Genomic DNA, 27,346 nt, shown 5'->3' with positions numbered 1-27,346 from the left:
ACCCCATTAGCAGGGGAGCTGTGGGTGATGTTCCCAACTCTCTTTTTGGATAAAAGTAGGAAGAAAAATGAAAAAGTCGTTTTCATGCTTCCCAGGGAAGTTTTTTTTAGTGGGAGGAGCTTGGAGTATATGGCATCACGCTGAGTAGCAAACTAGCACTGTGGTGAGTAGCTCATGTTGATAGGGTGATACTCATTTCACTTTTCACACACCGATATTGAACTGGGTCGTCTACTCAGGTCACTGAAGTTTTACTGGTGTCAGTCAAGCATTTCTGTAGAGCCCTCATCAGCCAGAACAACTGAAAACACCTTTGCTGTGATATTTAACTGGATGTTCACGTGCAGCAGCCTCCATTATATGAGCCAAAAGACGTTCACACAATTTACAACCATTTATACTTTTTTAATGGTATCTTTAGTACATTTTTGGCCAATTCTTTCTTTGTCCATTCTCTACATTATTTATTATTTACCATTACAAATACTTTCCAAACTCCACCTCTGTTTAGCCTTGGTTTGTCAGCAGTATTCAGCTCTCAAATGAGAGCCAGCATGGTGACAGTAAGAATGTCTGAGTGCTGTCACTTCCTTTCAGATGTCTGTGTTTGAATAAATTCAGACATCTGTTTCAAGATTGTTTAGTTGAAGGAACATTAATAATGTAGTTAGAAACACAAATATTGTCTCTAAGACAACGCAGATCTCACTTATTTAAAACATTAATCCAGGATGATGAAACATTTAATAAAGCTGCAGCAAGACTCTATAACTGATGAAAACACGTGTTTGATTCAGCATGCGCACACAACAGATTATGAAGATGTCAGCCGTGCAGTCAAATGTCATTTCTTGGATTTCCTTGTGTAAGACTCGGCTGCTTAAAGGTTGAAAATGTCTCCAACTGTGGCTGACTGTTCTCCGTTGTATGTACATGCACTTTCGTTGCCCTTTTTAAAACTGTGATATTTGGATTTGACAATTGACAATAATTTGTACTGAATAAAGGAACTACTCAGCATGGCCGGTTTAGACGAAGATGGAGTAAGAGGGGCCATTAACAAATGTAAAATTGGGAAGGAATGCGATGAAAGTTTTGACTTGAAATCGAAGGGCTTTAAATTTTTCCGACAGATCAAGTCAGATCTCACTATACGCTTGTGGTTTCATGGCTGCACGTCCCCTTTGGCTCCATTACGGTTCCACACTTTGACCCTTGTCCTAATTAGAATCAGATATCTGCCTATAATGAGTGTAATGCAGCCTGATGAGGTTACGGCAGCAAAAAGGAAGGCTGATGTTTAATGGTGCTTACAGTAAGGCGTGTGAGCTGGTGCGTGATGGATGCCATGCGCTTGGATGGCGATGGGAACGAAAGTCAAATCATGTGTTGGGAATATTCTACTCAAGAAAGTGGATGCGAGACAAAAGTTGCATGTATCAGTTTGGTGGATTTACATTTCACCGAAGGTGTCTCCCATTTCTTAGTTTTCCGCTTGTTTCACAAAATCTCCCAATGTTCTTTCTGGCGCTGCTTTTATTTCTTTCTTTTCACTCTCCTTTGCTCTTTTCAGCTTTTCTTTTGCTGAGTCTCAACTCTTCGGGGATTCACACGGAGAAATCAATTTTGCCTGGCCTCTTTGCCTTTGGAAGGGAACATAGGCATATATAAATATTCACATGCGGCTATTTCAGATCCTCAGCTTAGGGACTGAACTAGTGGATGAGCTGTTCTTCTGTTTGATCATGAAGCCTGTATACACACGTCTCTATGGATGATTTCTTTCTTTCCCTGCGCGTCACTTTCTCCACAACTCTTTCCTCACTACCTTGTTCTCTTTCTTAATTTCCTCTCTCCAAAACTTTGTTAAAATTGTCCTCAACAGCATCTTTATATCTTTTAATTTCCTTTTCTTTTTGCCTTCCATGCAGGGACTGCATCCCTCTTTCCTTCTGTCATTTATCATACTTGTCTTGTTTCTTAGTTCTCTTCATCCTTCCCTCCTGTCTCTCTATTCCCCTTTCTTGTTCCTTAGCTCCTTGAGTACTCTTTTATCTTATTCCTCATATCTGTCACCATCCTATTGTTTTTCTTCCTTCGTTCTAACCTTTCTACCATCTTGCTCCATCTTTTTAACTTTTCCTTTCCTCATTACTTTGCACCTTTTGTTTGTTCCTTTCATTCATTCATCTTTCTCCCTCATCGGTCATTCTTTACTGTTCTTAAATATAAGATAACACTGAGTCCCTGTTTATAATTAATGTGTCTTTACCCATGTGACCTGAGTTTTAGAAGCGGATTCATATTTCATAAACTGCCTTGAACTCATTGAGACAGAGGCTCTGCGCTCTAATTTAAACGCTGCTCTTCATCACGCCTCTACATGGATGAACACTTGTATACAAGCTTCATTTGGGACACATGCAGCGACAAACCAAACACAACTCAGAGCAGTGTATCCATTTGGAGAGATGCTGCAGCCACCCATATTATCCCCACTTCCTCTCCCCTGGCTGCTGGTCTGTTTGGTGCTGATAACTACTTCATGGATTTCTTTCACAGATACCCCTCTGCCTTTAAATCCTTGTGCCTTACTCATCCTCTCTCTCTCTCTCTGTCTCTCTCTCTCTCTGTCTCTCTCTCTCTCTCTCTCTTTCTCCCCCCCAATTGTCAGCTTTGTTTTACAAACAGAGCAGTGATACTTTCTCTCAGAGGCTTACCTCTTCCCCTGCCCTTGCCGGCTGTCAGGCTGGATCTGCCGTGACAGTGGGCATACTTGGAAACACCAGTGGACACGCGCACACACACACACACACACACACACACACACACACACACACACACACACACATAGAGCGATTCAGCACTACACGCAAACACACATGCATAAATATGAACACCATGCAAAACAATCAAAGTAGACGTTGCACATGCTTGTGCTCTATTCAACCTCACCTTGACCTGACACAAGACACCTCGCTCGCTCCCCCATGCTGCTAATGCAGCTCGACAGGTGTGTGTATATGTGTGTATTAGTGAGTTTTTGCATGTGTGTGCATGTGCTTACAGTCATTCTGATGCATATTTCATACCAGGCTGCTGAGTGTGTGAGTGAAACTAGGACATGAAGGAGGCTAAAATGTATCCTGTTTAAAAGTGGTTGGGTTTCTCTTCCCAGCAGCAGATGAATGTGCGTACTTATTACCTTTTTCACTTTTTAACCATTTTTCTTTCCTTTCATTGCCTTATCATTCAGCCTCAGGGCTCATTTTGGAAGTCTGTCTATTAGCCACACACACACGCACAGACGGATGTGCATACGCACTAACAAAAGGGAGGCATACAAACACAGACCACCTCAGCCGTTTGAGGACACTTTCTGTTTAATGTTATTTATAAACAGCTTTTGAGTCTGGCATTGTTTGATAACCACATACAAAACATTTGGGTTGCACAAAGAAAGAGAGGAGAGGAAAAGAATAAGGAGATAGAGGGGAGGGAGGGAGCAACGAGGGTGTAAGAGGAAGGAGTGGAGAAGGTGGAAAGGGAGGACGAGAGAGAGCAGACGGACAGAGAGGGAGGAAGGGAGGGCAAAGACAGAGGAATGAGTAGAAGGATAGAAAAGAAAAGAGGAGCAGTGCAGTGTACCGTTTATCTTGAATGAGTCAGCAAAACAAAAAAACGACAAATGAAGAAAAAAAAAAGAAATAATAATAATAATCATGTTAAATAAAAAATAAAGTTCCAGCCCCTAGCTCCCTTTTAATTTTTTCAGGGAACCTGTGAGACACAACAGAGAGTCAGTTTCTCTTTTTTTCTTTTCTTTTTTTTTTTTTTTCATACAAAAGTCATCCTCATGGGAATAAACAGACACAATTTACATCACCTCTGGGTTCACAGCAGCACAAACAAGTTCACCAGTAGGGGTCTACTAATCCTACATGTCAGGAGAATGACACCAGTGACAGGCCTCTGTTCGTCCCCAACATTTAGATAGATAGACACGGAGAAGGCCGGGCTCAGAGGGAAACACACACAAGCAGGATACAAATGTGGCCCCTGCTCATCCAAATCATGTGTTTTTAAGTTGTCAGCAAACCAAACCTAATCATTTTTTTGTGCTTTTGTCAGCATGTCATGATTTTAGCTGTTTAGCTACCTTTGCATACAAGGGCAGCTCCTTTCTAAAATAGTATTTATATCTCTGTAATGCTATAAGAAATGAAGAGTCTTAGTCTAGCATTACTGGCTAGTAAAGGTACCCGGATGGCCCGTGTGTGTCTGTACAGGTTTCACCTATTGTAATCGAGCACTTTAGACTTTGGGTTAATGACTCTGAAAGGTCTAAAGTCAAAGCCTGGACAGCATCTGTGGTGCCCTGCTCTGGCATTTGAAAGCCCTGGACTGATAGCGGTTAGTACTTTGCAGGAGGACAGGAAGGCTGAGAAGGGGATTGATCGGGCTTTGTTAGGGGTTGTGTGTGTGTGTGTGTGTGTGTGTGTGTGTGCTTCAACCGCTCCAGTTCATACAGGGCGCCGTGTCCCACAGTTCTCTCTGTCCTTTTATTTCCTGAAGAAGAATCCAGAGCCACAGAAAGGGGTTCCAGGAATTGCTCTCCTCAGACGTAGCAGCATTAGTATCCAACTGTCCAATCAGGGCTTCACAGAAGTCCATCTGTTTGGGAAAGCACTGAACACACCAGAGAGGACGAGAGAGGAATTCTGAAGCAGTTTCTTAGTCCTCACATATTCTGAACTGCTTTTGTTTTCCGTCTTCAGCGATTGATAAGACCATTGCCAGGCATGTATTGCAGTGTTGTGGTTGGTCATCACTGATTGAAGGGCTGATTTTTCCAGCATAAGAAAACATCCTTTGACTATTTGGATTGAATCATCTCTGTGTGAAGGATTAATTAACCTCCACAGCATTACAGAGGAAAGTGCATAACAGTTCCTGGGAATCAGAAGTTTTGTGAGCCAGGTTCAGGCCTCAGCCTTTCCTTGGCCTGCTCGTGTTGACCTCTCAGGCTCGTTGAGGCCTCTTGTTTTGTAATCAGTGAGGTTGAAGAGCAAATGAAACCATCTCCTCCCTCCGTAGTTTGTCCTCATTGGCTACTGGCTCTCATTAGGCACTCTTGCTATCTAGCTTCTTTCTACTCGCATGGCTTTAGTGATTTCTTTAGTGGACACGCACTCATACAAACAGTAACACAGTAATCGCTCGCTCACTCACTCACTCACTCACTCACTCACTCACTCACTCACTCATTTAAACTTACTGTGACCAGTTGGCTTTCATAATGATTAGGTTAATTTCGGATGGCTTTCAAGTTGTTGGGATGCAAGAGGAAGGGAAATGGACACCTTTTAACATGGCTAGAAATATTGTCAGTTATATTGATGTTTCACAACTCCAGTGGTGTTGAGTTTAGACTGAAAGCCAAGGATACAGATGTGCATTAAAGTGGCTTCACCCTGCTGTGAGACATGCGAGTAAAACCACTTTAGTAGTCAATATATAGTGATTACAGTTATTACTGCTAAAACTCTTCACAGTGACTCATTTTACTGCCACAGTATTTTGTTTTTGGACCTTACGGTGCTGTAGAGTGAGCAGTATGACAGTAATGAATGACTGTCTTTGTCTCAGCGTGAGTGACAGATGGAGGGTGCGCTGTTGTGTCAAGAGGGCTAAACATAGAGACTGAGCCTTGAACTGTTTTGAACCTTATTGTTCTTCTCGCCATTATTTGAAAGAATCATTGGCTTGTTATTTTATGTGGCTGTACAGTTTTTAAGAGAACATAAATTCCATAAAGCAATTGATGCCACAGAGAAAAAAAAATTCCTGTTGTTCCCCTTGGTGACATCATCAAAGCAATGGGCTAAATTGTTTTCCCTGACTTCCGTGTTTTCAGTATGACTCATAAACATCCCTGCCTTAATACCGAAGGGATAATTGGACAGTAGATATTTGATAATTTTCTTTATACAGTCATGTACACAAACAGTTATGCACACACGCCTCATTTAAAGAGCCAGGGCAGGGTGGTTCAGAAGAATGAATCATAAGGTTGCATCACCAGCACAAAAGTGTCCATTTCCTGGATCAGCGTAGGATCACAGAGATGAGTGACAGCAGCAGAGCTGATACGAAGCAGAAAATAGAATCTGCAAAGCGTGACCCTGCTTTATTATTAGCTCTCTGGACCCCACTCGGTGGGCCGACCGAAGTTCTAGGGATGCACTTGTTCTTCCTTCTTGAAGTCACAGACAGGTCATATTTACCTCCATCTGGAGAATAGTCTTTCTCAACCCCCTCCCGTAGTACCTGCACCTCATTGAGCCCCCCTTTTGCCTTGCGGCCCCGGCGGGTACAGTTTCTACGGCCTCCTTTGGGTGGCCGCGGCAGGGGTGAGGGGGAGGGCAAGTTGTACTGATCCCCGTGGGGCAAGTACGGCCGCTGATGGTGGTTGTGATGGCTTCGGTGGCGATTCAGGTGGTTTAAAGACTCCCCGTGATCCGTCTCCTCACCTGGGGCACCTCGTGCATGACCCTCACCTGATAAGCAACTGGGAAGCTCCTCTTTCTTCACTGCTTTGAGGTCCTTCCCCGCCAGCTCTGGTGGTGAAACACATATAAGTGAAGAGGTGGAGCCTCTGAACCTCCGCAGCCAATCCCAAAGTGACAGGGCCTTGCAGTCACACTCCCAGGGGTTGTCATTAAGTCGAAGGTACTCCAGAGCCGACAGCAGGGTGAGGCTGGCGCCAGATAGCTCAGTCAGGGAGTTATTGAACAGGTACAGGGTGGTGAGGCGCCGCAGGTCATGGAAAGCCTGGCGGTCAATCCACTGGATTCGGTTCTGGTGGAGAAGCAGGCGGTCTAAGACCCCCAGACCACGAAAAGTGTTCTGGCGAAGACTCCACAGTCGGTTGCCATGCAGGAAGAGATGACTGAGGTTCAGCAGGTCAATGAACAGATCGTCCTCCAGGAACTCTAACTGGTTGTCCTGCCAGAATGTAGGGGAAGGAGAAAAGGTAAAATAAGAAGTTTAAAATGTGGTCAATATCTATCATTACTTTGTGTGTAATTTAGTACACATATACTATCATGTCATTGATTAATATCAGGAAAACATTCTTCTTGATTTTGTGACATTGATTTCAACAGTGGCATACCATAGTGTAGCTTTTAGCTAGGTTTCAGCATCACACAGGTAGAGCTGAAGGAATTAGTCGATCAACTAATTGTTTTGATCATCGAATAATTGTTGCTTTTATGAATATCTTTGGGTTTATACTGTTATTCAGATACAATAAGACATCTAAAGATGTAAAATTTGACTCTGGGAAATTATAATGGCCATTTTCACTATTTAGTGACATTCTATAAACAAAACGATTAATTGAGAAAATAATCAGCAGATTAATCGATACTGAAAATCATTAGTTGCAGCCCTACACACAATAAACCAATAACATCATAACAGAAAAAGCACACATATTTTACAACATCAACACAAATCATAGTTTTTTTTTTTTCACAGAAGACATAATCAAAGGACAGTGCAAGTGCAGGATATCGCTGGACTCTGCAGGGAGTTCAAAGTCTGCTTTATTTTTTGATGCAAGACGGTCGGATGGTCAGAGATCTGTACAGCTTCCAGAGTGCAGTGGCTAGAAAAAGTGGTGAGCAGTGTAAGAGGGGAGAGAGAAAATGATTTTTTTTTTTTACCCTTTTGAGTGATACATTTGAGAAGTCGTGACTCTGTTAGAGGAAAAGGAAAGGCTAGTGATTGAGGGTGATCTTCTCACAACTACTGTAGGTGTAGTTTTCTGTATGCTTGACAAGCTGCTGTAACAAACTGTTATAGATGACGTAAGAATGCTGTCAAACATTCAAGCTGTAACCTTTACCCCTCTCACTCACAGTGTCAATATCAATTGATTTCCCATCAATAATATGCATATGAGAACCTTTTCAGAAGCTTAGAAGCTTTTCTTGTCATGAACCACCATGTAATTAAACCGCATCCTCAATCCTGGATCCCTATACTGTTTACCTACAGTGGCTGACCACAGAAGCCATACTGTAGGTTACCTTAGTGCACTATATGTGAGGGAAGCTGCACTCAGGATAACAGCTAGCATTTGATCAGCATCCAATTCATAAACAGTAAGTGCTGAGCCAGGATGATAGACAGATTACACTGTAATGCGATTGTGGCTGCAGATGCAATACACAGAAGAGATAAAAGAAGGCTGTTATCCATTTACCTGTAGGTAGAGATACTGGAGATTATGGAGACCTGCAAAGATCCCTGGAGGCAGGCTGATCAGGCCACAGTGATATAGGTGCAGGGCATGTAGCCGGCCCAGGCCCTGGAAGGTATCTGAAGCGATGGCCTTCAGGTGCTTGTTGTCCCCGAGGTCAAGCTCCTCCAGGCGGTCAAAGCCGTGGAAGGTGGATGGCTGTATGTAGGAGATGTTGTTGGAGTAAAGCCACAACATGGTGGTGGTGGGCGAGAAGTGGCCGCGAAGCAGCCGCTGGATCTTGTTGTTCTGCAGGAAGACGCGCTCGCTCTGGGCGGGGATGCCCTCGGGCACGGCATGGAAGTTGTGGGCTTGGCAGGAGACGGTGCTAGGTGAAGTGTAGCAGATGCAGTGGCGAGGGCAAGGCAGAGAGAGATCCAGGCCACACAGCACCAACAGTAACTCCACCCCACCATAACCTGAGAGACGAGAGGATAGAGGGATGGATATGAAAGGAAGAGATGGAGGGAAAGAAGGATAGACAGAGACAAGCAGAATTAATTGAATTCATACAGCAGAGCTTCTGTTATCAGACTCATCTTGAATGAAACACTCATTGCTCCCAGTTTACAAGGGCAACAATAGGCTTGGTTCAGTGCAGACAAATTACAAGCGCTGTCACAAATCTCTTACACACACGTACGCACACAAACATCCAAGTATTGTTTTGTGAGCCCATCCTTTTTCATATTTTTCAATCAATTCCAAACTGGTTAGCCTTAACCTTAACTTTGCTTATACTCTTCACTGCTGTCTTCATCTAAAACTGTGTCAAACCCCCCCAAATCTAAACTCAGGGGACCATTTTTTCACGTTTTGCAAAAATCTTGAAAATTCTAAATACCAAGAGGCCCCCTCACCACCACACACACACACAAAGACATAAAAAGACTGCTCAGGTATACAACAATTTTTGGATGCAGAGCGTGTGTGGTCTTGTGTTTTTCTTATTGTGCGGTGAGATGATTGTCACAGAGGAATGCACATTTTTATTTATGTGTTCCTTTAGACCAATCTCGATGATACGGCACACACACAGACACACACATACACACACACACAGACACACACAGCATCCTATCACAAACCGCACAGTGTTATATCCTTTGGTTATCCTCTAAAGGCGACAGAAAATCGATGTTTCTCCTGCTTACAAGTGAACACGCACCACACCTGTAATACATTCCCACAATAAGGGAAACAGAGAAAGAGGAATAGAAGGAGAGAGAGAGAGAGAGACGGTGCAGGATGAAGCAGGAATCATCTGCGGCATGCCTGTGAAGTGGATATTACTTTTTGTTTTCAGATTCCCCTCGTCTCATTTATTTATTTGATTTTTTTTTTTTTTTTTCTTGGATCATTGTTTGATGTATTCTGGGGCCGGAGAGAAAAAAAGGGAGTAAAAAGAAAAAGAGATGAGGGTAGAAACATGCTGATCCGGTGAGGATTTTCCAAACGGTGAGAGATAGATACAATACAATATGAACAATATGTGCTTACATGTGTCCAACCTCTGTGTGTGTCAGTGACATGGACAGATGTGACGGACAGATGTCAGGGTTGATCAGGACACTGCTGCTCTGTAAAGAACAGCGTGTTCTGAAATGTCAGCAGAGGACAGAGCAGTATTATCCCATGTGGTACATGTGGTGTCTGTATAGCTGTTGTGTAACCATGTACACACAGGTAATGCAATATGTGTGTGTGTGTGTGTGTGTGTGTCAGGATGTCTCTCTCTATATACGTAACATTTTATCTGAAACATATTGTGAAAGTGGTGTCTGTTATATTTGACAAGGCTGACCTTTTCATAAAAATAAAAAACAAACAAAAAACAACAACAAAAAAACAAGACACGAAACAACCGGTGTTGTCATGGCAGCCCATCTTCTGTCCTGGTGTACCAAATCAATACTCTTCAATCCTCTTAAATATTGTGAACAAATATGAATATAAATGGTTAAGCAACAACTACTCAATAGTTTGTTGATTTTATGCATCTTTTTACTATTTAATGGTAAATAATAATAAATATAATTTATCATTAATTCATGAAATATTCAAATTTTATTCTGTAGTTTAAACAATAAAACACTAAACTAGAGCTGAAACAATTACAGATTAGTCAATCATCAGAAAAATAATCAACAATTATTTAGATAACTGAATAATTGTTTCAATCATTTTTCCAGCAAAAATACCAAAATTTCACCGTCAAATGTGACTATTTGATGCTCTTGTTTGTCATATGTAAATATATGTTTGTAAATAAATTGAAAACTTTTGGGATTGGGACTTTTGGTTGTATGAAACAACACTTTTGAATCCAGGTTTTGGGAAATATTGACAACTTTTTTTCACTTTTATCTGACATTTTATAGACTTTTTATCAATTAATCGAGAAAATAATTGGTAGATTAATCAATGACAAAAATAAGTGTTCATTGCAGCCCTACACTAAACCTGATTATAAACATCAGTGATTATAATGATCGTTCATTATTTTTAAATACTTACTTATCTGGATAATGATGAATTAGTAACAAAAGAAAATCAAAGTAATTTTTAAAAATTATTAGATCATTTATTAATTATTGCAGGTGTATCATACTTATACTGTATCATACTTATACTGCGTGAAATATATTATTTTTATACATTTTAACACATATTTCCTCTTAATTCACCCTCCCCCCAATCCCCCTCCTGTCATCTCTTTCACACTTTCTCTTTTTTTTTTCTCACAGTCTGCCTATCAGTTTTTATTTGGTCAAATGTTGTTGTTATAAGCTGTAACATACAGTGTGTATTCATTCCCTCTGGGAATTTTAAATGATCTTATCTCTCTGTTCTTTCCTCCTCTTCACGACTCCTCTGCATTATCTGTCCATCTGTGTTGCCCTTTGCTTCATGCTTCTCTGCCTCCTTTCTCCACATCGTTTACACTTCCCCCTCATCCACAGCTTTATCTTCATGCACTGCTCTGCCCCGCCTGCTGTGTCTGTTAATTAGGTATAATGCTGCTCTTTTCTACTTTGTGTAGTATGTAGTAGTGACTGTGTGAAAATGTGTACAGTGTACGCATGTCTATATGTAACTTTGGATAATGTATAAACTGTTAACAATGACATCATTTTGAAAATGTGTTGTTCTCAGCACCAGTGAGGGGGAAGCCTCCAATCCTGCATCAACAACAAATTCTTGTTAGCTTGTTTTCAAATGTTAAGAACATGCTTTCAAACATCTTCTCTCCGAGTCAGCACATGCTTGGACTCTACATCTGTGGATTTTCAATCACATTAAGCACTAGTGCAGCCTGGAATACATAAATAGACAAATAATTGCAAATCAGCAATTAGCCAAAGTATCAAGCTGGCATTGAGCCAACCTTCAAACCTCTAACAACTCAAGGTACATAAAAATCTGTTTCACCTGTAATTATTTGTGACGCATTTCCCCATGTACTGTAGTGCAGCTCAATATGAAAATTAATCAGGATGAGTTTCCATGGAAGTGATTTGTAGGTGTGGATCTCTGGTGCAGAGGAGTAATGCTTTGAGGCTCATTTGATACCCAACACCTTTTTATGACTGAAATATTATTAGTGATTTTTAGGAATGTTCCAAGCTGATTATTTCTTCCCTTTCTGTGTTTTGTCTCTTTTTTGCCTGCTAGTGTTGCAACAGTGCTCTACTTTACAACAGCCTGCAGTGCATTTTGCTCTTATATGCGAGTGAAAATTAGTGAATGTGTGTGAATGTAAAAAAGTATGTGTCCACACTGGTAACAAACTCTGACTCTTAACTTTCTTTTCTTATTAGCAAAGAGCAATGTACAAAACATTCAAGTAGCAGCTTTTTAGGCAACATTGACCATCATTTTTGATGATTAAAATGACAAACATTGCCAACAGCAGATTATATCAACTGTCACTAATTAATGCAATTAGCAACAGCATTATTCCAAGATTAACTTGATGACAGGCCCACATTAGACTTGAATGCAGTCTGGTTAAAGTGCTCTCCGCAGCTGGTGTCTGCAACTGGTCAAAGATTGTTGGTGAGGGAAGAAACTCCACTCTGTAACGCCACTGTACAATCACAAGTGGACTGAGCAGCACATCACGTCAAGTTCAGGAGTCGCATTCTCCAGTTAAACTTTTATTCATATTTCATATCAAATCAATGCTCGATTTGAAAGTTTCAAACTCCCTCAAAAGAAAATTTTGTACATTTTGAAGTTAAATGCATCAATCTGGTGAACTTTGAGAGCAAAATTAAGAGGCTAGATCTATGAAGAATATTGTGCTCTTGTAAACAATTTAATCATAAACACATTGGTCATATAGATATGAATGGTGATAACACAGTAAATATAACCAGCTATTATAACCATTTTCTTACATTGTTTTGTGTTCACTACTTATTTCTGCAAAAAATTAGAGCTGCAATGATTAATTTATTAGTCAGTTGACGGAAAATCAATCAGCAACTATTTTGATTTTGTTAGCTTGGAGCCATGATGGTTAGCTAAACATGCCTATAGGTTGTAGCGACTCCTAGTAGCTAAAGCTACCCGTATTTAACCTGCATGCAACTTCAGCGGGGCTCTGGTGTTGGCATTTGAGTAAAAACACACCTGAATCATTTCACATAAACAACTCACCTTCAGATAAACCCAACAACAAAATCGCGAGCACCACAAACTTTAACTTCGCTGAAGTGCAAAACATGTCAGATCTTTTATGCTATTATGAGAAGTGTAAAAATATTTTTGGTTCATTATGAAACTGTGGCGAACTGCCACAGTCTAGGTAATTAATGGGAAACACTGACTTGGATAATGATGAACTTGAAACTTCCCTATTGATTTTGTCAACAAGGTGCTCTGTTGAAAATAGATGGAGAGCATTATGTGGGTGTATTTGACTCATATTTGTTTTGTTTGTTTGCAAATTTGATTACATGGCTATGAGAAAAGGGGAAGAACAAACAACAGAAAAATTAGTTTCTCTACTGCTCATCTAATATAAATAAAATACCTAGACAATAATTAATATTTACAGTAAAGTTCACAGTCTCTACATACATATATACATAAATAATTAAAACCCACACAGTATGTAATATTTGAACAACTCATTCGAAAACCATTGGCAGTAAACTGTTATGGGGCGCCCTTGTAGCTTTGGGGTTAAGACACTGACTATGAACTACGGCAACGTCCCTGCTTCTAGTCTGGCCGAGGACCTTTGGTGCAGCTCACTCTCCCTCATTTCTTAATATCTCTCCGCTGTCTGTAAGAAAGCCTTTCACTGTCCCCAAAAATACAGCGTCCAATTCTCTGGGAAGGTTTTTAACAAGATTTTTGAACCAGGCTGCAGGGATTTGCATTAGTGAGGTTGAACACTGATGTTGGGCAAGAAGGCATGGCTCACAGTCGGCATTCCAGTTCATTGGAGTTGTTGGCTCTTTGGAGGCCAGTCAAGTTCTTCCACCCCAATCTGGGAAAACCATTTCTCTGTGGCCCTTGTTTTGTGCACGGGGGCATTATAATGTTGAAACGGCAATGAGCCATCTCAAATCTGTCACAAATTTGGTAGCACACTTCCTCTACTGTAGGAACCTAGCTTACTGGTTTTCATTTTTCAAGTGATATAGCAGTATATTGCATAAATGAGTACACCCTCTCTTAAACCTAACAAATTTTGAGATTTCCCTTTACATATAAGACATGTTTGGGGTTCCTATATGATGTTATGTTCTTGCAGCTCTCCTTTATTAGTTACCAGTGATATATGTCAATACTAAACAGGAAAATATGATTTTCTTGTCAAAATGGTAAAAGGCTATGTTGCAAAAATGAGTACGTCCTCCTGAAAGTTTAAAATATCACTTGATAAAATGTTTTTTTAGTGCCCTTTAGGGGCAACTGATCACCAGATGAGTTGGTTGAACCAGCCCACTCAAACCGGTGTAATTAGTTGACAATTAAAGTGGTACTTAACTCATTGAATCACACTCAGACTTAATGCTGACAACAATGGCACCACATGGGAGAGAATTGTCTGGAGACTTGAGAAAGAGAATTATTTCATTGCACAGAAAAGGACAAGGGTACAAGAGGATTAGCAAATCATTGTTATTAATTCAGAACACAGTAGCAAAAGTGGTACAGAATTCAAAAAGGATGGAAACATCCAGGTTGTCGCTGTAAGCTTTCCCCTCACGATGAGCAAATTTTGCTGAGAAAAGTGCAGGAGAATCGGCAAGCAAGTGCCTCAGAGCTGGCAAAAGCTGTGAATGTATGGTTATCGTCCACACAGGAAGCCACTGCTGAAGCCGCACAAGAAAGCCTGATTATCCTTTGCTAAGTTCCATATTGACAAAGGTGAAGACTTTGGGATGGGTATGGGAATCCATACTCTGGTCTGATGAGACCAAAGTCAATCTTTTTGGATCTGACGGCATCCAAAATGTATGGCGTCGCAAGAGGGAGGAGCACAATGAGAAGTGCATGGTCCCCACAGTGAAGTATGGTGGTGGTTAAGTTCTTATATGGGGATGTATGAGTGCTGAAGATGTGGGGGAATCATGCTTCATTGATGGCATCATGAATTTGCAGATTTACTGCAAAATCCTGAAAGAGAAGATGCTACCCTCGCTCCACACTCTGGGTCATCGGGCACTTTTCAACATGGCAATGACCCTAAACATTCTTCCAAGGCCACTGATGCATTCTTAAGGAAGAACGGAAGAATGGAAGTGCTGCAGTGGCCGAGTATGTCACCTGACCTCAACCATATTGAGCACCTGTGGGGAATTTTGAAGAAACAAATAGGGCAGCACTCTCCATCAAACATCAAGAGGGGGTGTACTCATTTATGCTGTGTACTGTAGCATAACCAGTGCTATGTGGGCTTGTTGGAAAAAGGGAGAAAAACATCTTTCAGTTCGACTTTAAATATCACTATATCCTGTTGCATCATGATTTCCCTTATTGGACTGTACCTGCTGCACCCAAACCATGAAAAACCTCAGACCATGTGTATATCTTTTGGCCATATTGTGTAATTTCACCCTCAGAAAGAGTACTGTCTGCAACACTGCACAGTCAAAGATGTTCAACTTGATTGGACCGTAATCACATGGATGATGATGTCCTTTTGTCCTCTGGGTTGGCACACAAGCGTGGCTTCCACTTTATACCCGTAATTGTCCATTTTAGCAAGTGCAGCCTTTTAATCAAAACTCTCTCTCTCTCTCTTTTTCTCTCTTGCTCTCTCTCTCTCTCTGGGTCTGTTCCCTGCTGGTTGTTTGTCTAAATTCTCATCTTAGCTTCCCTGGTTAGATATTTGCTGAAAGCTTCATCAAGCACAGCCAGAGTTCAATTACAAGAGCTGTCTCCCTCCTCTGTCTTCCTTTCCCATTCCTCCACACCAGTCGTAATGTGCACACACCACAACACACACACAGAAAAGTTAAAAAAAAAAAAAAAGCACAAGCGCATACACATGCTGCTTGTCAGGCCATCGTCACAACTGCCTCCCAACTAAAGTTTGGCATCTGGAGGAGACACCTGCCACTCATTCTGGCAAACACAAGGAAATAGTAACAGAGTGTGGAATGTAGGAGAGGGAGGGAAAAGGAGAGGAGGGGGGGGGGGGATGGGCAATATCATTCTCAAAGGGAATGAGGAGCTCCTAAAACATGAAAGCGGAGGGAAGGGGAGAGGCACAGCATGGTGGTGTGGGACGGAAAGAGAGCAGAGCGAGTGAGACTGTAGCTAAAAAAAGGATGATGGGGATGACAGGGATCTACTGCGAAGTGTAGACCGTTATATAGGTAGGTGTGTAAATGTCTGTCTGCTCTGCACAGAACACAACTGCGACTTCCAATGAATTGCCAACTAATTTTATGTCCTTCTGTGAGATGAGTCAGATAAACACTTGTAAATTGATTACACACACACACACAAACACGACACACATGCAGACAGTAAAAAGACGTGTTCTCTTCTGCATTCAGGTACACACACACACACACATATGTGTGCATGCAAGCCGCAGGCACATACACCCACATAAAGACACAGACAATCAACCCTAATTAGGTAGCAGCAGTAGCAGGATTTACCCCCCCCCCCCTCTCCTCAACAAGACCAAGAGCAAAATAGAGAGTAAAAAAGGAGAGAAAAAAGATTTGTGTGAGTCAAATTTACAAAAACTAGTGCAGTGCCTGTTCAAAACGTGTCTGTTCAGAACAGGCCGATTGCTTTGGCCTCTGGCTCCAGCACATAGAAAAATTAATACTGTTGTTGCGAGGTGTGAATGAGTTTATACACCAACAACATGAAAGAAACTAACATTCTATTATATACAGATGTTAAGTAGTGTAATAGTGAATCTTTTCACATTTCAAGTATAAAAAAAGTATAAAATAAAATACATAACAGAGAGCTTTTGAAAAAATGTGCATCCTAAAATAAAGTGGATTGATAGTATTGGGTTCTCTTAGACCTTTTATTTTCTGTGGCTTCAGTTCAGATCATTTGAGTGGGTATATTTGCTCAAAAGATTTGTGCTTATATGAGACATACTGGTTACTGGAACTGTACGTTGGAAGTAACCTAAGAGTCTGCCCATTCTTGATTAAAAACTGTGTTTTCATTGTCTACTGTTCTCTTTTTAGAGCACGCCATGTGAAAAACTTTTCTTGAGCTGAGCTGATACTGAAAGGTGACACAAAAACACTGCAGACCACTGATTGGTCAGTCATTTATCTCATTCACGGCCTTTCTGTTTCAGAGAAAGCTTTCCATCCCTCCCTCTCCTCACTCCGTCAAGCTCTCTCTCTCTCTCTCTCTCTCTTTTTTAAAATGAGTCAAGAATCCGACAACAAAGCCTTTAATGTTACCAAACGAAGAGAGATGTCCTCCCCTCGTCTCTCTCATGGCAGGGTTGTACAGTTCTGATCTCCACTTGTGTTCATGACATGCAGTCGCAGAGTCCAGAATCCCTGACCCGCTGCTGCAGAGCGGAGCAGCTCGCTGATCGCTTATTTATGCATGTCCAAATTGCACCAAATTCAACATTGCACTCGCTCGGGTCCTCAGCAATACACCTGTCAAGTGTGAAGTTGATCAGATGAACAGTTGTCGAGATACGCGAAGGACACACATACAGACAGACAGACAGACAAAGATTCTTTCCTTTGTAGTTAGATGGTGAGGAGGCAGAGAGTGAGAAAGGGTGCAGGAGGAACAGCAGTTAGCTAAGACACTCAGTATAGATGCTGCTCCTCTCTTGTTGGTGGTTGATTTAGTTTAGCATAATCCCAAAGATCATTTAGCGTTGCTCATTCAAATGGTGATAAATCTCTGGCAGAGTTAATGAGAGATTTAAATGGCGTCATTGCCTCAAAGACACAGCTGAAATATCTCTGCACTATATAATCCTCCCCTCTCTTGTAATGTGGCACATAACCATTACATCCATCTTCATATCAGAGACAAATCAGGTCAATACTGCCGGCTCTGCACCAGTGATTCTCTGTGGCCCAGGAATTGCTATTTTGTAATCTTGAAACTTTCTTTTATTTGAAATTCCACTTTTGTGACCCCAAACAAAAAAAAATCAAACAAAGCTTGCAAGCAAATCACTGGCTGATTGGTCAGAGTAGGAGTAACAATTAATTTCTAGAGACAGACACGGCAGTAGCTACATTCCTGTCTTGATGCTTGATCCTGTCTCATTTTTTGGTGGACTGTTTACATTGCATCTTAGAAGTTTGGAAGAACTGAAGTCATTGGGACATGGCCTACAGAAAACTAAAAACCTGCATACCCACAACGAGTTTGCATACCAAAATATATCAGAATAAAAAGTATTTTTTCAGTTTTGTGGGAGTAGAACGCACAGATGTTTTGGCTATGTCGTAGGAGTGCAACATGGGACAAGGCTCAGAATTATTATCTTATTCAAATATGAAGTAAAGCAGTTAAAAGAAATAAGATGCTGCTGAGAAGAAATGTTTTATCTCATTTACTACAAATCATATGCAAGAATAATAAGAATAAGAAATATTTTATTAATCCTGAGGGAAATATAAGTGTCACAACAGCACCATCCAGCACCCATCACACAATAGAATAAAATAAAATAGTTACATGGTAAAATTGAAAAGGTTGTTATTATACACTGTGCAGTAATTATATATGTAGCATATAATAAAATGAGAGTAGTGAAATAGACAGTTGACAAATGACAGTTCTCAAAATCATTGCTTGCCAATGTGCAGTGTCAAAAAAGTGGCCATGAAATGTTCACTGTGATGGACAACATCTCAAGCAAGTTGATGTGCTCAGCATGTATGTTAGTAGCTGCCTGGAAAGAATGAATAGCCCTTTTTAATGCACTATAACATGCAAGACCACCACTTTTCAACCTTTTGTGCAATAACGGCTGCCTGTATAATAACTTTCTATAAGGTTTAAATTCAGTCTTTTTATATGTTTTAAAAAATATATATTATATATATATTTTTTATTGATTTTTATATTTTATATTTTGTCTTTTTATATAGATCTTTTTACTGTACAGTATTTACTGAGCCTCCTAGCCAAAGTACTTCACACGATTACACTTGTATAACCAGAGTGACGATGAACATCTTGAATCTTGAACTTACAGTTCTTTTAATTCTTTTGTAATGTATGTTCGAATTGTATATTATAAAAGGAAACTGCAGAGTCTTTAACCTCTGGATCTCCAGCACAGCGGTGCTGTCTGCCTCAGTCCAGCAGGGAAGCAAAGTGCTTAAAGTTGAAAGAAAAATCGATGTTCATTATCATGAAGCACCTTGAGTGGTACCTTGCCTGTTTAACAAATCCAAGAAGGCTGCTTGAAAGCTATTTTTTAAGGTATCTAGGTATCTTATAATTAGTGCCGGTCTTGTGTGGTCTATTTTCCACTGCCTGACCCGCTCAGTGGTCTGAATCTTTGCTGCGCCCCCCTCAGCCCCTGGCCCAGTGCTGTGACATCTGTTCAGCACACAACATACTGGCCCATTAAAAAATACACACACTCTACTCTGATCAGGTCGAGTGCATACGTGTCTGTGTGTGTACGGGATGGAGAAAGAGACAGATAGAGAGAGAGAGATATAAAAAACGCAAAAATAACCTCTACCCTCTTTGCATGCAGTAATTGGGTCATTTGAAAGGCTAAGCTTATCTCAACACTAATCAAGCTCTAATTATACTCAGAAAAACTTTGCCCACCCCTCCCTCTCTTACACACACACACACTCTCCACATGCATAATCAGATGATGCAGGTCACAGCTTTCTCGATTTAACTCCTGCCTATTAGTGAAGGAAAGATGTGAGACAGAGTGCAGTGCTGCTTCTGCAGCTGCTGCTCTCTGACTCGACCGGCATCACTAAGAATGCAATGATAACAGCAGCTAACAGGGTGACATGTGTCAATGGGAAACAGGGGCCATGCTCAGACTTCTATAAGGAGGTGTGGTACCTCCTCCTTAGGCATTAAAGACTAATGCAGTTGGGCACACAAGGACACACAAAGCAAAGACTTTTGCACTCCTTATGCAACACACAGGTGATAATTTTAAATTGAAAAGATATTGCTCACAATTTTCTGTATTTTTCTTGTTGTCAACAAATCTCATGTGCAGAGCCAAACCAACAATGAACTCATACTGCTTACAAGTGTTGTGTGTGTGTGTGTGTATCCAAAGCCTGATATACTGCATTCCTCTGTGCTGTAGACCTCTGCTGTTGTCCAAAATCGATTGAAAACACGTCAATGAGCCACACCGCTGCACTGGGTGACATGTTCCTTTGCCCTGAAGGCAATTGCCACTGTAGTTTGGTTTGGCTCTGCACGTGAGGTTTGTAGACAAAATGAAAAAAAGAAATAAAGAAAAATTCGCCAGCCGAATACCATCCACAGTGCAAAGAACTGCAATTTAACTGCTTATTTTTGATTTACTCATGCGTACTGTGGTGCCAGTTGCTTGCATTATCTCACCATTTTCTCCTCACCCTCTACTAAAGTATTATTTGAGCTGCCAGTATTGAAAGAAGTCCTTGTTTACTGTAAACTGTCTCATAAAGAGGAAAACAGAATGTTTGTGTGTGTGGGGAACATAAAATCTGTCTATATAATAACTTTCTGTAGGGTTTAAATTCAGTCTTTTTATATATATATATATTTAAAAACATATATATTTGTATTGCTTTTTATATTTTTTTATTATGTTTTATATGTCTTTATATATATATATATATATATTTACTGTACAGTATTTACTGAGCCTCCCAGCCAAAGTATTTGACACAATTGTACTTGTATAACTGGAGTGGCAATAAACATCTTGAATCATGAACTTATAGTCCTTTTAATTCTTTTGTATTGTACAGACAGATGACAAATTAAAGGAAAAACCTGAAAAGATGAGTAGAGAAATATAACAAATGCAGATGCTTCTACACAGGTGCAGCTGCATGGTACAATTAAGCAATTAACATCCACTCATGCTCTGTGGCATGTATAAAAATGCTGAGCAGGCCCGGTAGATTCTGATTTTCTATCAAGATGGCAAAAGGAAAAGTCTAAGTGACTTTGAAAGAGGGTTCATTGTTGGGGCACGGATGGCAGGAGCTTCAGTCACAAAGACTGCTTAACTGGCTGGTGTTTCAATAGGAACAGTTACTAAAGTGACATCTACATTTAGATCTATGGGAAAGACATCAGTTATAGGGTCAGAAATTGTGGTTGACAGCTCACATTTGATGACCGTGGTGCTCGTACATTAGTGCGATATGTAAGGATAAACAAGCAAGGAATGAAGCAAAGGCCTACGCACTCTTTATGCAACACACTGGTGATAATTTTGAGGATATGGATTTGGAGGATTATATATATATATATATTTTTTTTTTTTTTTTTTTTTTTTTTTTTTTTTTTTTTGTCAACAAATCTCATGTGCAGAGCCAAACCACCAATGAACTTATCCTACTTACAAGTGTTGTGTGTGTGTGTGTGTGTGTGTGTATCCAAAGCCTGATATACTGTATTCCTCTGTGCTGTAGACATCTGCTGTTGTCCAAAGTCTATTGAAAACATGTCCATGAGCCACACTGCTGCACTGGGTGACATGTTCCTTCGCCCCCAAAGACAACGGCTACTGTAGTTTGGTTTGGCTCTGCATATGAGATTTGTTGACAAAAAGAAAAAAAAAAGTAAATCGCCAGCCAAATCCTTTAAGAATACCATTTGCAGTGCAAAGATATGCAATTTAACTGCTTATTTTTGATTTATTCAGGCGTACTCTTGTGTCTGTTGCTCATTTGCTTTATCTCGCCATTTTCTCCTCCCTCTCTACTAAAGTATTATTTGAGCTGTCAGTATCGAAAAAGGACCTTGTTTACTGTAAACTGTCTCATAGAGAAAACAGAATGTCTGTGTGTGTGGAGAACATAAAATCGGGGTTAAATCGTTTTTTAAGTGGTCTGCTCCTTTTACAAAAATTTGCAAATGTTTTATTGAAAAGCGGCAAAGAAAAGCTACAACAATGAATCTACTGAAAACAATGCAACATACATCACTCCATGCAGTAGTGCACAAGCTTGCAGGCATGAATGCAGATGCGATGTGACACACATCCGCACACTAACACAGAGATGTATACACCCAATGGATCAAATACACACCAATCACAGGAATTTCACAGCTGACTGACCCTTATCTGGCAGAAGGCATCTGTGTCTGCTGAGATAGTATGTATGAATGTGTGTGTGTGTGTGTGTGTGTGCAGTTTTAACATCTGTGTGTGTGCACAGTATATGTACACACACACTCCACAGCAGTTGTGGTTGAGATGCTGGTTGCCCTCTGTGTCTTGCCATCACTGGATCTGGAACGCTCTTTGGCAGATATCCTCACTGGAGAGCAGAAAGAAATGAGCCTGTCCAACAAGCCAATGAAAAGAGGAGGAAAAAGTGCAGTATGGGGGCAAGCTGGTTCTTCTCTTAATAGCTGTTTGTCCAATTCCCCCAGCAAGAGGAAAATCTCTCTTCCTCTTGTGACTAAATCATTCCCTGCTCTCTACATTGCAGGTATGAATCACCCTTTGTCACCCTCCTCCGCTCTCCTCCCTGTTGTTCGCTTAGTTCCCATCTGTCTCTATTACAAAGACTGTTAAAAGTACATCAGGACTTATTATTGCATAAATCTTTCATAGCAACGACTGTCTGCGCTCTTGCACCTTGTTTCCACAGTATTTGTTTTTGAGGCTCTCGGAGCGAGAAATTTCCGTCATGCTCGGGGATTACACTTGTAAATCAGACACGCACAGATTCAAGAAAAAAAAAAAAAAGAAAGAAGAAAAGAAATAGGAGGCAGAATGCGAACGAGATGAAGGCTTACGAATCCAAATATCCAGAATGACAAGTGAAGTGAGTGATTTCAGTGCAATGACATGTCCGAGGGATGATCTGTCACTGGGCTGTTTTATCGGATAACACGCTGTTACTGCACACTCGCCTTTGACTGAGCCAATCACAGGCAGGCGTTGGCCATTTTTCAGCCTGATTGGCCAAAACAAGAAGCGGAGATCGGCATCAGTCCTCTCATTAAACAGGCTCCCCATGGAGAATGATTTTAAGCACTATAGAACTGTCATCGCTTGATGCGATCAGTTTCCTTCTAAAATGAGTTATCCAGCAGCTGATAAATGTGAGACCTACAGCAACAAAATGATTAATGACTTGAGAGCACAACTACATATACTGCACCAGAATGAAATGGCTGGATCAGCCCCCTCTATCTAAATCCAGAGTGTCAAACTGAACTGTTTCTATTAGCTTTCAACTGACAGCAATTCAGCCATTCACACAACACCATTAGCATGATATTAGCGTAGCAAAGTGCTACACTCCCCCTTCGGCCTGCTTTTTCTTGTTGACATTTTTCACACCGTGCCGCTGGAGGAAAATACATTCAGATGGAATGATAGAGAAATAGCAGAGAGGAGACATCAGTCAGGAAATATGAGAAGGGCCGTGGAAGGCAGGGGAAGGATGTATGAGGGGGGAAACAGGAGGTGGTGTCACAGCTTTTCTCCATCAGCTAAAGAGAGATGGATGAAGCGAGAAGAGCATGTCGGTTAAACTCCCTCAATCAGTCATTGGATCTGGCTAATCTGAAGGTTGCTGGTTAAACTCCGCCATCAGTCATGGTGCTTGGCTTTTGTGAAGGTTAGAATCATCTGGAGACGTCTTGTCCTGTTCTTCTGCTGTCATTTTTTAAGCGGATCCTTCGGCTTCACCTGAGAGGTTCCTGCGTGGTTGTGTTATTCTGTATCTTTCCAGTCTTATAGGCTAAACCTGTTTGCCCTCCTGCTTTATATTTAAAGGGATACTCCAGGGAAAATCTATCTTGAGTATCAAATACTTACCTCCTGAAGGCTTGAAAGGTAGCTGAAATGTTTGTAGCATGCTCCTTCGTGGAGAATGGCAGCAGTTTTACAATGGACTCCAGTGATGACTCAGTCACAGCGTGAGATTGTCTCGAAACATACCAAAACATTCACAGAAACCTTTCAAAAAACTCCTGCAGCACAGTCTTCTTCTCTGCTGTTGATCCGACTGCTGACTATGCTCCAGATAGTTCTCCCATTGACATTGAATCACTAAATATACTTCTTCATTTGGAGCTATGAGGAGGGAACGCAGAGGTAGCATTTTAGTCGTAACGAAACGATGAGTTCTACTTTAAGAATGTGATAATGAAAGATTCAAATATATTGCAAATATATCACAATAACTGAAAATCAATACATCTTGTGTAGCCTATTTCTGCAGTAAAGGATTATTTTTGACTGATGTAACCAATCAGTGGTGGTTTATGTATGTGCAGTAAAGGTGTCTGCTTCAACCAAAGTCCCTGCTGCATCATATGCACTCTATTTAGGAAGGTTTCCTCACCGCTAAGTGACTTGAATTTTACACCCTAATAGAAGACAGATAAAAATAGCCAAAGGTACATTGACATAGATATGTTTGGAAAGCTAATATTTCTAAAAATAAACAAACTCAAGTCTGGATCAACAGTATGAGAGGGATTTTTAAAAAAAAAACACTGCAGTAGTGCTTTATATACAGTACATCAGGTACTTGTTTGTGGTATGAAGATGGATTTACATAATACATAAATTGCATGGAGAGGTTTGAAAGTGGACATTATTGTTGAGGTTGCAATGATCAATTTTCTCAATGTAATTTATTGTTAAATGTCTAAAATGTCAAGTATAATGTCTATGAAGGCAATAGGATAAGAGCTGATGAAGTGGTGAAATGTGTTCAAGTCTAAAACAGTAAATCCAGTTTTTGATGTCTAGATATCAAATACACAGTAATGATGCAGTTTAGTGACTTAAACTTGGGCTTTTACTCTCTCTATACTTCTGTCATACTAGTACACATACATCACATATATACAGTACCAGTCAAAAGTTTGGACACACCTTCCCATCCACTTGAATGAGAAAGCGTGTCCAAAGCTTTGACAGGTACTGTATATAAGTTTGATTTCAGAGAAATACCAGAAGTTGTTTGAAAGGTTTGAACGTGATAAGTTTTTGATTTGTTTAACTCATTTGAATTGGACAAGAAGCAGTTGAGTTGAAAGTTTTTGGCTGCATTGATGAAGTGTCTAAATGGGTGCACACCAGACTTGATGAAGCGTGGTATCAGTTTGCATAATTCTGGCTATGCTTGAGATTTCTTGACAGTAAATATTCCCACACACCCAGCCACCATAATTTGATCATTCACATCAGTTCTGTCATCCTCTTCTCATTTACGTTGCTCTAAAAAGCCCCATTTCGACCAACAGTTCCAGGTGCTTTGGAACCAGAGGACCTAATCTCAGGAACTAAACTTGGAACGAAAAGTCCCTGTTGTGCGATCCTGTTTGTTTCTCCCACATCTGAGGAACCAGGGAGATCGTGAAAACTAGACCCATGATGAATTAAAAAAAAGTGCCTGAAGCGCAGTATTAAGACATGAGGAAAAAACAACACAGAGATGTCCTATTGTTCTTTGTATTTACTGTTGCAGGGGTTGTATTTAATGAATGGATGAAAAAGGAGAAATTAAACTGAAAGTAAGAACAGTAAATCATCTGCTGAGTGTTTGATGGTTATTTATTTCTGCTTTAGAACGTAACCGCCATGAAACAATTAGAAAACGTTTTATTTCTCTCATTCACTTACATTGTTCTTGATACTGCCACTCTCTCTCTTAATTCACTCTCTAGCTCGCTCGACCACTGCAGCTCTCTCTCTCTCTCGTTTGCTCTTGCTCTCTCTTTTTCTCTCCATCCATCCATCCATCCATCCATCCATCCATTTTCTTTACTGCCTATCCTCTAGAGGGTCGCTGGAGGGGGAACTGGAGCCAATCTCAGCTGACATTGGACGAGAAGCGGGGTACACCCTGGACAGGTTGCCAGTCAATCACAGGGCTCTTTTTCTCTCGCCCTTTTTTAAAATGAGGCTCAAGCCGACAGCAAAGCCTAACTTTACTTTTAACGTTAACAAAGAAAAATGTTCTCCCCTTGTCCTAAATCGATACTAGAGTACTTCCCTGTTTTATGAACGAAGTGGCATACAAGTTGAAGCAGCTGTGGTGTCTGTGTTTGACAGCGATGGTTATCCCTGCAACCCGCCCCTAAGGTTCCTGTACTAGGGACTTTTTGGGGGGTTAAACAATCTCCCCTGGAACATCAGTTAGACCCTGGTCCCTCCAGTGGAAATGCAGGTAGAGGAACTCAAAGGCTTTTTAGTCCCTGGGGAAAGTTCCTGCAGTGGAAATGTGGCTCTAAACTCTAAACTAGTTTTTCTCTTTTCAGGTTTTATTTTATTCTCAAAGTCTTACCTTTTCTGTCCTTGTGTTCACATGTTTATGCTCCTTACTTTATCTTGAATACTGTAGCTCTCAGTTCAATACCATTATTTCTATGGCAGGAAGTAGTTTCAGGGAAAAGAATTCACAGAAAGGTGTTGAAAGAATGAAAGAATTGTTTAAGAGAAAGGTCATGACTGTGTTTGGGTCTACCAGGTTGAATTTGTCAACATCTTGCGAGGAAATGCTGCCCAAGATGCTAAACTCCAGGCGAGAAATTTTCCTTGAGCCTCTTTATTTTTTTTTGCTTCTCTTTATTCTACAAGTAATTCCATCTCTTTTAACAGTCACACATGCACACACACAAAGGGACAAGGTTGTCCTTCGTGATTCAGAACTTTGAATTAAACACTTTATTCGAGGCAATGTGACTCCACTCTCTCCTTCACCTGAGGCGAGTTACAAAGAGAGGCATACCCATAGTGCCGTGAGTCCCTGATCTTTTTTCCCACACAGGGTCAACGGCACTCATCAAAACTCCATAAATGTTCTGATTTTCCTCCTCAAGGTCACACACATCGTCGACAAATACACTCCCATTCACAAACACACGAGTGAGCACCCACTGAAAAACACAAAAACATGCATTCACAGGCACACGTGAAAACACAGAAGTGCCCAAGTCATGACACACACTGGGGCATGACATCTGCAAACACACACATCACCTTCTGCCCACATTTATATGTTAAAAAGCTTCCATGAGCTAGCATAGTTTCACAAATACATGCCACCCCACGCATACACACACACACACACACACACACACACACACACACACACACACACACACACACACACACACACACCAGCTGGAAATGAATTATGAATGCATATCTCCAACTCCATCCTCCTCTCCAACTCACTATGTCCGTCCACTCAATCCAGCTTCACCCTGGCTGCATAATCCTTTCAGTTTCTCACCCGTTTTGTACCACCTTCCTCTGACCCCTCTTTTCCTCTATTCCTCCTTCTCCTCCTCCTCCTCCTTCACTCTTCCACCTCTCAAATGCGTCTTTGTGTTTGAAACAGGGTTGAACTCTGC

The 27,346-nt window shown here is 40.8% G+C and overlaps 1 protein-coding gene across 1 annotated transcript in view; it reads right to left on the bottom strand.

Annotated features, from left to right (window-relative positions):
• Positions 1 to 3,562: 3,562 nt before the first annotated feature.
• Positions 3,563 to 27,346, bottom strand: part of LOC121910743 (reticulon-4 receptor-like 1) — a 92,814-nt gene continuing 69,030 nt past the window's right edge. Inside the window, exons 2-3 of the mRNA XM_042432046.1 lie at positions 8,276 to 8,730; positions 3,563 to 7,008 (exon numbers count right to left, since the gene is read on the bottom strand). Of these exons, the coding sequence (XP_042287980.1) occupies positions 6,109 to 7,008; positions 8,276 to 8,730 (1,355 nt within the window). The 3' untranslated portion in view covers positions 3,563 to 6,108. The remainder of the gene's footprint in view (positions 7,009 to 8,275; positions 8,731 to 27,346) is intronic.

This window comes from Thunnus maccoyii, chromosome 13 (genome assembly GCF_910596095.1).
Source record: "Thunnus maccoyii chromosome 13, fThuMac1.1, whole genome shotgun sequence".
NCBI lineage: Eukaryota > Metazoa > Chordata > Actinopteri > Scombriformes > Scombridae > Thunnus > Thunnus maccoyii.
The sequence above is the reverse complement of the archived record's forward strand: the minus strand, read 5'-3'. Positions and strand labels throughout refer to the sequence as shown.